Source organism: Mobula hypostoma, chromosome 8, assembly GCF_963921235.1.
Source record: "Mobula hypostoma chromosome 8, sMobHyp1.1, whole genome shotgun sequence".
Lineage (NCBI taxonomy): Eukaryota > Metazoa > Chordata > Chondrichthyes > Myliobatiformes > Myliobatidae > Mobula > Mobula hypostoma.
Window position 1 is genome coordinate 152,752,032 of NC_086104.1, and position 13,361 is coordinate 152,765,392.

The 13,361-nt window shown below is 47.2% G+C and overlaps 1 protein-coding gene across 11 annotated transcripts; it reads left to right on the top strand.

Moving 5' to 3' along the window:
* The first annotated feature begins 288 nt into the window (after positions 1-288).
* Positions 289-11,584, top strand: LOC134351060 (heparan sulfate glucosamine 3-O-sulfotransferase 1-like). Of its 11 annotated transcripts, none has more exons than XM_063057099.1 (4): positions 289-480; positions 3,778-3,938; positions 8,561-8,845; positions 9,145-11,583. In XM_063057099.1, the coding sequence occupies exons 3-4, from the start codon at positions 8,675-8,677 to the stop codon at positions 9,907-9,909; spliced, it is 936 nt and encodes a 311-aa protein (XP_062913169.1). In that variant the 5' UTR covers positions 289-480; positions 3,778-3,938; positions 8,561-8,674; the 3' UTR covers positions 9,910-11,583. The 11 variants fall into 11 exon arrangements, with proteins under 11 accessions (XP_062913169.1, XP_062913170.1, XP_062913163.1 ...); XM_063057101.1 differs by lacking the exon at positions 289-480 and adding an exon at positions 558-703 and having other exon boundaries at positions 8,589-8,845; positions 9,145-11,584; XM_063057094.1 differs by lacking the exon at positions 289-480 and adding an exon at positions 558-703.
* Positions 11,585-13,361: the final 1,777 nt, after the last annotated feature.

Here is a 13,361-nt window from a genome sequence, read left to right on the forward strand (position 1 = left end):
AGACTACAACTCGGGTTCTTCGCGTATTTTTTCTCTCTGTTTTGCTTGTTTATTTATTATTACAGCCTTTTTTTGTATTCGCACAGTTTGTCATCTTTTACACTTCGGTTGTTTGTCTTTGTACGTAGTTATTCATTGATTCTATGATGTTTCTTTGTTAATGCCTACGAGAAAATGAAGCTCAGGGTAGTATAGGGTGTCATATTGCTAATAAATTTACTTTGAACTTTGAGTGCCAAAGTGCACCTCTTTGTGTGTGTGTGTGTGTGTGTGAGTGTGTGTGTGTGTGTGTCTGTGTGTGTGTGTGTGTGTGTGTGTGTGTCTGTGTGTGTGTGTGTGTGTGTGTGTGTGTGTGTGTGTGTGAGAGAGAGAGAGAGAGAGAGAGAGAGAGAGAGAGAGAGAGAGAGAGAGAGAGAGCACCTGCGTGCGTGGGCATTTGCCTGTGCGCCACCATGATTAACCATTACAAACGGCAGCGTGGTCAGTGTGTCAGCGGCGTCTGTCGCTGAAGTTGCGGAGAGCGGTGGAGGGAGGGGGTCCGGTGGGCGGGACGGGACGGGACGGGGGCGGAGAGGGGGGTGTAACTGTTTGTCAGCGGACTCACGACGCTGCTTGTCTGCGGGTCCCGGGGCGTTCATACAAACTCTGTTGGTGGAAGCTTCCTCGCACCGCACCCGACCTCGGGGTCCCGGCCACTGCACAGGTACCTCCACCCTGTCCAATATTCCCCCTAGCCCGCCTCCCAACTCCATATCTTCCCACCCCTGCCTTCCTTGTCTCTGCATCCTAACCTCCACCCCTCTTCTCTCACCTCCCGACCCTTCCCTCCCCTCTATTTGCCACTTTTCTGCTGCCCCACACGCTCGTCCCTCCCGCTCCTTCCATTCTCCCCTCCCCTACCCTGGTGCGCTTGAATTCGTGAGGGAAGTTTCAACGACTCCTTCAAGAGACAGGCGCCGAGTCTCCGGGGCAAGGTCTCGGTTCGCTGTGCCCGATCGGCTCCCCCCAGGTGGCCACGGGCCCTGGGTTGCAGCGGAGGGGTACCTCGCCCTCAGGCTCCGAGCCCCTGACTGACACCGAGGGAGAGGTCGCACAAAACTAGGCGGCTGGTTGAATGCTTCTGCGGGTCGAATGTGCGGTGATTTTGACACAATGCCTTTTCCCATACTGTACTGTTCTATGTTCCAAGGACATCCAGTCCAAAGGACGGGTCTCGACCCGAAATAGCGACTGTCCAACACCACCCCCCCCTCCCAACCCCGACCCACTGAGTTGTTGTGCGTTGCTCCGGGTTGCAGTATCCACAGTCACTCCTGTCTCCATCTTGATCTGAGGAAATCCAACACTGAAGGAGGTAGGTTTCGTGAGAGGAGATCGAGGAGGAACGGGAGCGGCAACAGGTACACGGGCGGGAAAAGTTGTTGATTCTCGAGTGGATCAGGGAGTGAAAAAGCAATCGAAAGACCTGGCGAGTTCGTCATTCCCCTCTCCACAGATGTTATCTGACCCGCTGACCCTTTCTAGCATCTATTAAATTAAAAACAAAATTTTGGACATCTAAAATGTAAAACGAAAGTGGAAAATTGTTTTCACGTATTGGTTTTTCTTGGAGTCAACCGTGTGGGTGGCGGTTCAGCTATTTATCCCAGTGCTAATTTTTACATTAATATCTTGCTTTGTGGCAGTCCGCGTTATGGATTTCTGCGCCTCTACCGTTTGCTTGGGGAAGTCAACTCTCGGTCGTTACGCAATTGCTTTAGTAATTGGTTTATTATTGTCGTGTGTGTTGAGGTACAGTGAGAAGCTTTTGTTTGCCTTGTCTCCCTGCCATCCAGACAGTAATACCATACATGAGTGCATCAATGTAGTGAAAATAGTCACTGAGTAATACACTGTTCTCTCTAGGGTGCACGGCCGCTCAGTAACTGAAACGCTTCCGCGCACATAGCCTTTGTTACCGGCTGGAATAAACACAGACCAGAAAGGAAGATTATGAAGAATGAAAGATTTGCTTTGTTGTACTGTATTTCATTATACCCTTCAATTATTAACCTAAATGTGATTTTTCAATTTTCATTCTAAATATTTATAGTATGCATGTTACAAAAATAAACATTTAAAGTGACACACCGTCTTCAGGCCGGTGTAAAAATATTCCTGCTCAGAGCAATGGTTAGTTCACGCAGGAGATACAAAAGGAATTAGAGGGGACGTTGTTGGAAACAGGCCCTTCAGCCCGTCTGAGCTAGTCCCATTCGCCCATGTTTGGCTGCAGAACTTTCTCTCACTGGACTGTACCTGTCCAGAAGTCGAGGCTTGTTGGCCAGAACTCTGGGAACGCACAGACCACACTGATCAAACCTTGCCCAAGACTCCTGCATCTTCCCCCAGCAGCAGCAAGCGAGAGGGAGAGAAAGACCAGTCAAACACAGACAGATGGTGCTGAGAACCCACCCGCCTCCACTCTCATCCTCTTTGATTCCAGTCTTGCTTGACGCTTTAATTGGCGAGATTGGCGAGAAATGGAGTCGAGTGTGGCCTCCAGGCCGCAGACTCTGTTCCAAACCTCAACAAACTTCCTCAGAGACAGCAAAGCACCAAATTGCTCAATCGGCCCAAAAACACACCATCAAGATGTTACTCACATTCATTGTGTGTAGCACAAGATTTCCCAAATTTGCAGAATCTTGTGAATCTGTCTTTATTGACATAGCAATCCTTCAGGAGAGGGAGCCTCAGAGAATCCAAGAGAATCTCACTCTCCTGACATGATCTTTTATACTTCGTCAACACAGAGATACTTCCTTAGGAGTTTGCGGAGACTTACCATGACATCGAAAACATTGACAGACTTCTTTAGATGTGTACTGGAGGGTGTATCGATTGGCTGCATCAGAGCAGGTACCGATGCCCTTGAACAGAAAATCCAGCAGAAGGTGATGAATACGGCCTAGTCCATCATGGGTAAAGCTCTCCCCTACATTGAGCACATCTACATGAAACGCTGTCGTAGGAAAGCAGTGACCATCTTCAGGGATCCCCACCACGCTGTTGCCATCAGGGAGAAGATATAAAAGCCTCAGGACAGATACAGAACAGACTGAGTGAGAACAAGGTGATGCTGAGAACTTGAGTTGTAGAGTGCTTGAAGGTAAATCCATAGGTTGTGGAACCAAGCCAGTGTTGAGGTGAGTGAAGTTATCCACCCAGTGAGTGAAGGTTGCCAGGAACACTATATTCTTTAATCTTTAGTCCCTTCTCACAGCAGCAGTAGATATGGAAGCCTAATGTCCCATGCCATCAGTTTAAGAACAGCTACTTCCCTTCATTCATTTGGTTCTTGAACCAACCAGCACGATTCTAGTCTCTGTTCTCAGTAACTCTGCTTGCTTTTACTTCTCGTTGGCCTGTGATACACAGGTAACTACCTGATGGACTATATCTGGTCTAGTTATTGAATGATTATATCTATTTGATGTTGTGGGTGTTCGCCGAGCTTGGCAATTAGCTTGCAGGCGTTTCATCAGCAGTCAAGGTGACGTCCTCAGTGGGCAGTTGTTGGTGTTTCCCTCTGGGAGTGCTCACATTTTATAGGTGCCCATTCACTTGCCTCGGTCCTACCCCTTCAGTTGTACTTTGAATTCTATTGGCTCGTGTTTCTTTAGCTCTTAGGGGTTCATAGATGGCATCTATTTCAGTATGTTTGTTTACGGAATTATCAGAAGAGAACCACGCTCCTAAAGATTCTCATGCCTGCTTTGTGTTTGCCTTTGCCAGAACCTCCATGGTGTCCCAGTAAAAGTGGTGTCTCTTGGTCTGCATTTACTGAGATCAGCAACAGTAGATCAGGTCTCCATACCGACAGTCTGTGTTCCCGTAAACAAGTTGAGAGTTTACGTCCTATCTGGCTGACGCAGTTCTAGTTGCCGTGACAACAGGTGATCCTGCACACCACATTGCTTTGGTCGGCTGTCTTTACCGGTACCTTGTATTCATCTTCCCCATGTGTTTACAAAAAACTTGCTTGAAACAGATTACTGTTGAATTTGAGGGTGAATTTTAAGTGAAGAGGTCAGTGTGTGTGTGTGGTTTTCAATATGAGACCTGTGGGCTAGGGAAGTATATTAGAAGTGACATTCAACACTTGGTGACAGATTTACTCTCTTAATACCAAATAAATTAGCTTTGTGGACTCTCACTGAGACCAATTTGAGCTTCACCTCAGAATTCCTCTGAGGGCAAAAGACTCCTTCCACATCTGGGGTCTCCAGCTTAATGAGAGGAGTATCAAATTACCAGCCTTTTAGTCTGTGCACGGAATGATTTATTGAGTGTGACACTGAGCTGCAGAAGGCCTCCGAGACTTCTCCTTCCCTCCCACCTCCTGTCTGTAATGGGCAGCCTTTTCCCTAAGGTTATTATTGGAAAGCCGTAACATTATCCAAAAAGAAACTGGCTGCTAGTTGAACTTAGCGAGTCAGGCAGCATCTATGGAGGCAGAGGGTGGTCGATGATCCCAGCAATGAAAGAGTTAATGTAAGAGGAGCATTTGATGGCTCTGGGCAAGGCAGGTTTGGAGTACTGTGAACAGTTTGGGGCCCTAAATCTAGGAAAGGATATGTTGGCATTGGAGACGGTCAAGAAGAGGTTTACAAAAATTATCCCTGAAATTAAAGGGTTAACCTAGTGGGAGCATTTGATGGCTCTGGGACTGTACTCGTTGGAGGTTAAAAAGAAATGAAAGGGGAATCTCATCAGAATCTATCGAAAATTGAAAGACTAGATACAATGGACATTGAGAAGATGTTTCCAGTAGTGGGGGAGTCTAGGACCAGAGAGCACAGTCTCACAACAGAGGAATGTTCCTTTAGAACAGAGATGAGAGGAATTTCTTTAGTCAGAGAGTGGTGAATCTGTGGAATTCATTACCATAGATGGCTGTGGAGGCCAAGCCATTTGGTATACTTAAAGTGGAGATTAGGTTCTTGATTAGTAAAGGTGTCAAATGTTACAAGGGAGAAGGCAGGAGAATGGGGTTGAGAAGGAAAATAAATCAACCATAATGGAATGACAGAGCAGACTTGATGGGCCAAATGGCTGACCTCTACCTCATTGTCGTACGGTCAACGTTCCTGCATCAGGACCGAAAGGGTGGAGGGGAAATAACTAGTATAAAGGAGAGAGACAGGAGCTAGCAAGCAATGGCCCCTCCTCACCTGGATCCACCTATTAGCAGCCATCTCCTGTCTCTCCCCTCCCCTCTCACCTCTTTGCCTCTCTACACTCATTCCCCCAACTGTGATTGGGGAGGTAGAGCCCAGTGCCAGACCTGGTGTAGAAACAAATACGATTCAGCAGGTTGGATGGCTGGAGGTCACAAGTGACTACACATACAGCCCTTCCCCCACGTCTGCTCCCAGAAAAGGAAACTACTGTATATTCAGTGGCACCAGCCACGAAATGCTGGAGGAACTCAGCAGGCCAGGCAGCATCTGTGAAATAGAGTAAACAGTCAACGTTTTGGGCCGAGCTCATTCATCAGGACTGATGAAGGGTCTTGGCTCAAAAAGTCGACTACTTATTCCTTTCTATCGATGCTACCTGACCTGCCGAGTACCTCAAACATTCTGTGTGTGTTGCCTTGGATTTCCAGCATCTGCTGATTTTTTTTGTGCTTGTGAACCTATATTCAGTGGCCACTTTATTAGGTATGCCTGCTCGTTAATGCAAATATCTAGTCAGCCAATCATGTGGCAGCAACTCAATGCGTAAAAGCATGTAGACCTGGTCAAGGGGCTCAGTTGTTGTTCAGACCAAATATCAGAATGGAGAAAAAATGTGATTTTAGTGACATTGGCTGTGGAGTGATTGTTGGCGCCAGATGGGGTGGTTTGGGTATTTCAGAAACTGCTGATCTCCTGGGCTTTTAATGCACAACAGTCTTTTGAGTTTCCAGAGGACATTGTGAAAAACTAGAAACATCCAGTGAGCAGTAGCTTTGTGGGTGAGAATGCCTTTTTAATGAGAGAGGTCAGAGGAGAACAGCCAAACTAGTTCAAGCTGACAGGAAGGCGACAGTAACTCAAGTAACCACATGTTACAACAGTAGTGTGCAGAAGAGCATCTCTGGATGCACAACATATAAAACCTAGAAGTGGATGGTCTACAGCCATGAACGTACATCCAGTGGCCACTTGATTAGGTACAGGACGTACCCACTCAGTCCTGATGCAGAAGTGGCCACTGTGTAAATACATAAGATTAGCTTATATACATAAAGTGACACTAGGCACAGGAGTATCTGTACATCAGGTGACTCTGACAGGAAATGATAAAGTACGGTTGGGTGGAGGTGTCGATCAGTCTGACAGCTTGGGGAAGTCTCTGTTTTTGAGTTTGGTGGTCCTGGCATGGATACCCCGTAGCCTTGTCCCTGATGAGAGTAGGGCCAACAATCGATGAGCGGAGTGGGTGAATCCTTCATGATACTGCTAGCCTTTTTCTGACAACCGTCTGTATTATATGTCCTTGATGGCAGGTAGGGTGGTGCTGGTGATGCACAGGGCAGTTTTAACCACCCGCTGCAGATCCTTCCTGTCTGCCGCAGAGGTCAATATCGCAACAGGATTATATTATTTTCCAGTAGTATGAATCTCAGGATTACTCAGTTCAGAGTACTTCTCACTTTTGAATGGGTGTATTTCAAGGCTGGTTGGGTGGCAAAAGACCAGGAAACCCATGTCAAAGGGATAAGTTCAACAACTGAGCTGCAGCACTGATGACCCTTCTAATGTTGTTTACTAAGTGTTCTGGTCTTGAAGTCCCACATCACCAGTTTCAGAAACAGCTACTTCTTTTCAACAATTCAGTTCTTGAACCAACCTGCAAACCCCAATCTCCACCTCAGTAAGACCATAAGAGATAGGAGTAGAATTAGGCCAATTGGCCCATCGAGTCTGTTCTGCCATTCCATCATGATTGATCGATTATTCCCCCCTCAACCCACTTTCCTGCCTTCTCCCTGTAACCATTGACACCCTTACTAATCAAGAGCCTGTCAATCTCCGCTTTAAGTAAACCCAGGCAACACGCACAAAAAACGCTGGTGAATGCAGCAGGCCAGGCAGCATCTCTAGGAAGAGGTGCAGTCGACGTTTCGGGCCGAGACCCTTCGTCAGGACTAACTAAAAGAAGAGATAGTAAGAGATTTGAAAGTGGGAGGGGGAGGGGGTGATCCGAAATGATAGGAGAAGACAGGAGGGGGAGGGATGGAGCCAAGAGCTGGACAGGTGATTGGCAAAAGGGGATACAAGGCTGGAGAAGAGAGAGGATCATGGGATGGGAGGCCTAGGGAGAAAGAAAGGGAGAGGGGAGCCCAGAGGAAGTTGGAGATCAGGCAAGGAGTTGTAATGAGGGACAAAGGGAGAGAAAATAGAGAGAGAAAAAAAGGGGGGGGGGAGAGAGAGATAAATAAATAAATAAATAAATAACAGATGGGGTACAAAGGGGAGGAGGGACATTAATGGAAGTTAGAGAAGTCAATGTTCATGCCATCAGGTTGGAGGCTACCCAGACGGAATATAAGGTGTTGTTCCTCCAATCTGAGTGTGGCTTCATCTTGACAGTAGAGGAGGCCGTGGATAGACATATCAGAATGGGAATGGGATGTGGAATTAAAATGTGTGGCCACTGGGAGATCCTGCCTTCTCTGGTGGACAGAGCATAGGTGTTCAGCGAAACAGTCTCCCAGCCTGCATCAGGTCTCGCCGATATATAAATAAATTTAAATATACTCAACGACTTGGCCTCCACAGCCATCTGTGGCAATGAATTCCACAGATTCACCACCCCCTAGTTAAATAAATTCCTCCTCATTTCTGTTCTAAATGGACACCACCCTATTCTGAGGCTGTGCCCTCTGGTCCTAGATTCCCCCTCTGTAGGAAACATCTTCACATCCACTCTATCTAGGCCTTTCAACACTGTGAACGCTTTGCAACATAATGGACTTTTTTTTGCTCATTGTGTTCTTTCTTGTATAGTTTTATGTTTTTCTTGTGGATGTGGTGTCTCTAAAGTTCCCAAACTTTTTTAATGCCATGAAGCCTTACCATTAACCGAGGGGTCCATGGACCCCAGGTTGGGCACCCCTGTTCTAATGCTACTTGCCTATGGTGTTGCTGCATCTCTGCTGAAGTGTCTCAGCCCAAAATATTGATGTGCTTCTTTCCCCTCCCGATTTGCTGAGCTCCTCCAGCATTTTGTGCAGGTCACTATACAAGCCCTTTAAGCCTGGTAATCGTAAAGGGGGAGTTTGTAAATATTTGCGGGGTTAATTCCCCAAGTCGGCTACCCTTGGCTGTTGCTGCTGAGATGCAGAAACCTCATTATTTTTGCTTGAAAATAGTGACTGTCAGATCCCCAAATATGCGGTCATTGAGAAAATCTGACTTACAGCTGCTCTAGAATTTGGGTTACGTGCGAGAGTGCAGTTCAAGTATTGCACTGGAATGTGAAGTAGAGCTTATTAAATAGATACTTTGATTTTTACCTTTAACAGATGGCGTTCGAATCTGTTCTATCACCAGAAGATCCTGATGCTCCTGAGCAGTAACATCATGGTGTTGTGCGGTGTTGTACCTGGCGAAGTGCTGTAAGCCAAAGGCTTGTCCTGATGTCGTGGTTAATGATAGGAGTAGTCCTGACACTTCTACTGAAGGTCCCCATGTTCCTTTCCAACACCCACTCGGAGGACGTGGCCCTCCAGCGCTGGCTGCGACGTCTGGAGACAGCAGCTCAGAGAAAGAACCTTCTGTCCCTCTTGGGTACGAACGCCACTCGTAAGGTATGTCACAGCCTTGTAGGTCTCTTGGTAAAACATCCATACTTTTGACCTCATGACAGTCTGGGAAATATACAGCCGACGTTTCGGGCCAACCAATGAAGGGTCTCCGCCCGAACCGTTGACTGCTTATTTCCCTCCATAGAAGCTGCCTGCCTAGCTGAGTTCTTCCGGCAGTTTGTGTGTGTATTGCTCAAGATTTTCAACACCTGCAGAATCTCTTGTGACTATTAATGGTTGATATTCTGGTGTGCTTTGCAAGATGTTGAAGCTCTGACTTTGCCAATTACTTGCTGTTCCAGGTTCCTCAGGCAATTATCATCGGAGTTCGGAAAGGGGGAACAAGAGCTCTCTTGGAGATGGTAAACCTTCATCCTGACGTTGTGGTGGCCAAGGCAGAGGTCCACTTCTTTGACTGGGATGAGAACTACCAGAAGGGCCTCGAGTGGTACCGCGAGCAGATGCCGGAGTCTCTGCCCCACCAGCTTACCCTGGAGAAGACCCCCGGTTACTTCACCGCGTGGAAGGCCGCCGAGAGAATCTACAACATGAGCAACTCCACCAGGCTGCTTCTCATCGTTCGAGACCCGGCAGAGCGCGTAATCTCAGACTACACGCAGGTGTTGTACAACAGAAGGGAGCGTCAGAAGCGATGTCAGCCTGTTGAAGAACTTCTGGTGCAGAATGGGAAGTTAAACACCAGGTACAAGGCCATCCAGCGCAGTGTGTATGACGTCCACATGGCAATCTGGCTGAGACTGTTCCCGCGGCAGCAGATCCATCTGGTGGACGGAGACGCTTTGATCGAGAATCCACTGTCCGAGCTGCAGGAGGTGGAGAAGTTCCTCCAACTTCCTCGCCGAATCAAAGCCTCCAACTTCTATTTCAACCAGACAAAAGGTTTCTACTGCATGCGCGCCGCAGGGCATGACAGGTGCCTGGACCAGTCCAAAGGACGGCCCCATCCTTCAGTGAATCGAACTGTCCTGCAGCAGCTCTGCAATTATTTCAAGGAACACAATGAGAATTTCTTCAGAATGGTAGGGAGGACATTTAACTGGTGCTGAAGAATCCCGAGGGAACTCACTTCAAATCCAGTGATGGTACCACTGCACTCAGTTATTAGACTTACTAACTTTGCGTGACAACATGGAGACCCTGGAAGACCATAACGTTCCATCACAGAGCATCTTCTTTCAACAGTTTTGGACTCCTTGTCTAAGAAAAAATGTGCTGGCTTTGGAGATGGTCCAGAGGAGGTTCACAGGAGTGACTCTGGGAATGAAAGGGTTAACATATGAGCATCAGTTGGTGTCTCTGGGACTGTACTCGCAAGAATGGGGATGCTGGGGGAGGAGGAGGGGCACGGCAGGAATCTCATTGAAATAAAACCTAGGTAAAGTGGACGTGGAGGGGATGTTTCCTACAATAGTTGGGTCTAGGACTGGGGGCACGGTCTCAGAATAGGGCTTCCCTTTAGAACAGAGATAATGACAAATTTCTTCAGCCAGGGGTTAGTGACTCTGTGGATTTCATCGCCGCAGATGGCTGTGGAGGCCAAGTCACTGGGCATACTTAAAGCGGTGGTTGATAATTTCTTGATTAGTAAAGGTGTCACAGGTTACAGGAAGAAGGCAGGAGAATGGGATTTTTTGCTTACTGTCCATTACAGCGCTGGTCCTCCATCTCTGTATAGAAGGATTCTTCTTTGCTGTTTCTGTAACAATTGTTTTTTGACACGTCAGGGTTGTTAGTCCTAAGCTGAGCCCCCCAAACCTGGAGGACCAGTGGACCATTCTTTGCCTGGCCTCTACCCTTTGACCTGTTTGGCATGGATGACCCTATCAAGAGCCAAAGCACAAGGCCCTGACTCCAGCCAACATTGCCCTGTGTGTCATTGAGGCAGACAAGCCTCCAAAGCCTAAGACAAGGTTGTGGTCCTCTTGGAGGAGGATGATGGGTTGAAAGGGAGAAATCAGCCATGGTGGGATGGTAGAGCTGACTTGATGGGCCAGATGGCCTAATTCTGCTCCTATGTTTTATGGACTTATGGTCTTACATCAGAGCCTGGAAGGGATATTGTGCACTATTGATTACAGACTTCTATCAGGGATACCCTGCGTCTTATCTTTACACATTTTCTATGAAAACTAGCAAATTTTGTAGATTATAAGTAGCAAAACACTTCTAATAAGCGGGGGAGGGGGAGAGAAACTGTTCCATTAACTTAGTAAACTGTAATGATCTAATCATCTTGAATATTTTAGTTGTTAATTTGATTGCGATGTTGTGGCTGTTCACATTGTAATTATATTGGGACATCACTTGAGTTACTCTGTCTGTCAGTCTGAGTAACTGTACAGCTCAATAAAAGCCGTACCTGTGTTATCATGAAGACTGTGAACACATTAAAAAATTTCAGCGTAAATTTATTATCAAAGTATGGATTCTTCTTCTTGGACCTTAGCACCAGTGGAGTATAGGCCACTGGTGACCTCTCATCTCCATCGTCCAAAGTTGATGGTAGGGTTGGAGTTCTTCAAAGTCTCTGTGATCCATTGTGTCCACTGTGCAGGGGTTTGGCCTGTACAGCTTCACCAGAGCCCTGTTGGTCAGCCTTACCTGTTCCCACCTCTTATGACAAGGGCGTACACTCGGACTTTGAGAGGCATCGAAGTACACATATGTCACCACATACAGCCCTGAGATTCATTTTCTTGCAGGCATTTTCAGGAAGATAAAGATATACAATGGAATGTGTGAAAAAATATACTTAACAAAGACTGACAAATAGCCAATGTGCAAAACACAAATCATGCTAATAATAAAAATAAATAATACTGAGAACATGAGTTGTCAGGTCCTTGAAAGCGAGTTCAATGTTCAGTGTTGAGCTGAGTGAAGTTATCCATGCTGGTTTAGGAGCCTGATGGTTGTAGGGTTATAACTATTCCTGAACCTCCTGCCTGATGGTAGTAGTGAGAAGAGAGCATGGTCTGGATGGTGGGTCCCCTAGATGATGGATATGGTAGAACTCTTTGCAGATGTGCTCAATGATGGGGAGGGCTTTGTGATAGACTGGGCTGTTTATCACAGTGTGACATGTTAAAACTTAAAAAGCTAATCTCTCTGGTATTCTTATGTGGAAAACAATTAGGGCAGTATGCCCCATGACCTGTGTTGTCATTACGTACCCAAGCAAAAAGGGCGTGTCAGTCTTTGAGTTATTGGAAAGCAAGGTTAGTCTTTGATATTGCAGTGTTCCCAAGCTTGGCAATTAGCTTGCAGATGTTTCATCACCAGTCGAGCTGACATTGTCAGTGAGCAGTTGTTGATGTTTCTCACTGGGAATGCTCACATTTACATAGGCCCCTGTTTGCTTGCCTCAGTCCTGATTGGCTACCCCTTCAGCTGATCTTTGAATTCAATTGGCTCGCATTTCCTTAGCTCTTAGTGGCTCGTAGATGATGTTTGTGTTGATATGTTTGTTTACAGATTGATCAGAAGAGAACCACGCTTCTAAAAATTCTCAAGCCTGCTTCGTGGTTTGCCTGGGCAGAACCGCTGCGGTGTTCAAGTCAAAATGGCGTCCTTCTCGGTCTTCGTGTACCAAGATCAGCGACAGTGGATCAGGTCTCTGTACCGTTAGTCTGTGTTCCCGTAAATGAGTTGAGCATTTACGTCCTGTCTGGCTGACGTAGTTCCTGTTGCCGTGACAACAGGTGATCCTGTGCACCACATTGCTTTTGTCGGCTGTCTTTACCGGTACCTGGGTTCTGGAGACGAGCTACCAATATTCCCCACCGTCCTAGGTTAGCTTTATTTGCCACATGTGAATCAAAACTTTGGAACATTCAGTGAAATGTGATGTTTTGCATCAATGACCAACACAGCCCAAAGATTGTGCTGGGGGCAGCCCACAGCTGTTACTGCCCTTCCAGTGCCAACATAGCATGCCAAGGACTTACTAACCCCAATCCCCATGTCTTTGGACTGTAGGAGGAAACCAGAGCACCCGGAGGAAACCCACGCAGCCATGGGGAAAACATACAAACTTCTTACAGCCAGCAGCAGGAATTGAACCCCGATTGGTGATCGCTGGCGGTATAAAATGTTCATCCCACATCCCACACGAAAGCAGGACTGCCTGGAAACAGAAGAGACAGCAGATGCCAGAATCCTGCTGGAATAACTCAGCATCTATGGGGAGGGGTGTGGGCACGTTTGCCAAGTGGTTAAGGCATTGGACTAGCGACCTGAAGGTCGTGAGTTCGAGCCCCAGCCGAGGGAACGTGTTGTGTCCTTGAGCCAGGCACTTAACCACACAGTGCTCTGCGATGACACTGGTGCCAAGCTGTATGGGTCCTAATGCCCTTCCTTTGGACAACATTGGTGTCGTGGAGAGGGGAGACTTGCAACATGGGCAACTGCTGGTCTTCCATACAACCTTGCCCAGGCCTGCGCCCTGGAGAGTGAAGACTTTCCAGGCGCAGATCCATGGTCTCGCAAGACTAACGGG

What these genes read in the sequence shown, in the direction of transcription:
- LOC134351060 (XM_063057099.1), top strand. Translation starts at nt 8,675, where the DNA reads ATGTCGTGGTTAATGATAGGAGTAGTCCTGACACTTCTACTGAAGGTC. An exon ending in GTACGAACGCCACTCGTAAG is followed by an intron (nt 8,846 to 9,144) that starts GTATGTCACAGC and finishes TTGCTGTTCCAG; the next exon opens with GTTCCTCAGGCAATTATCAT.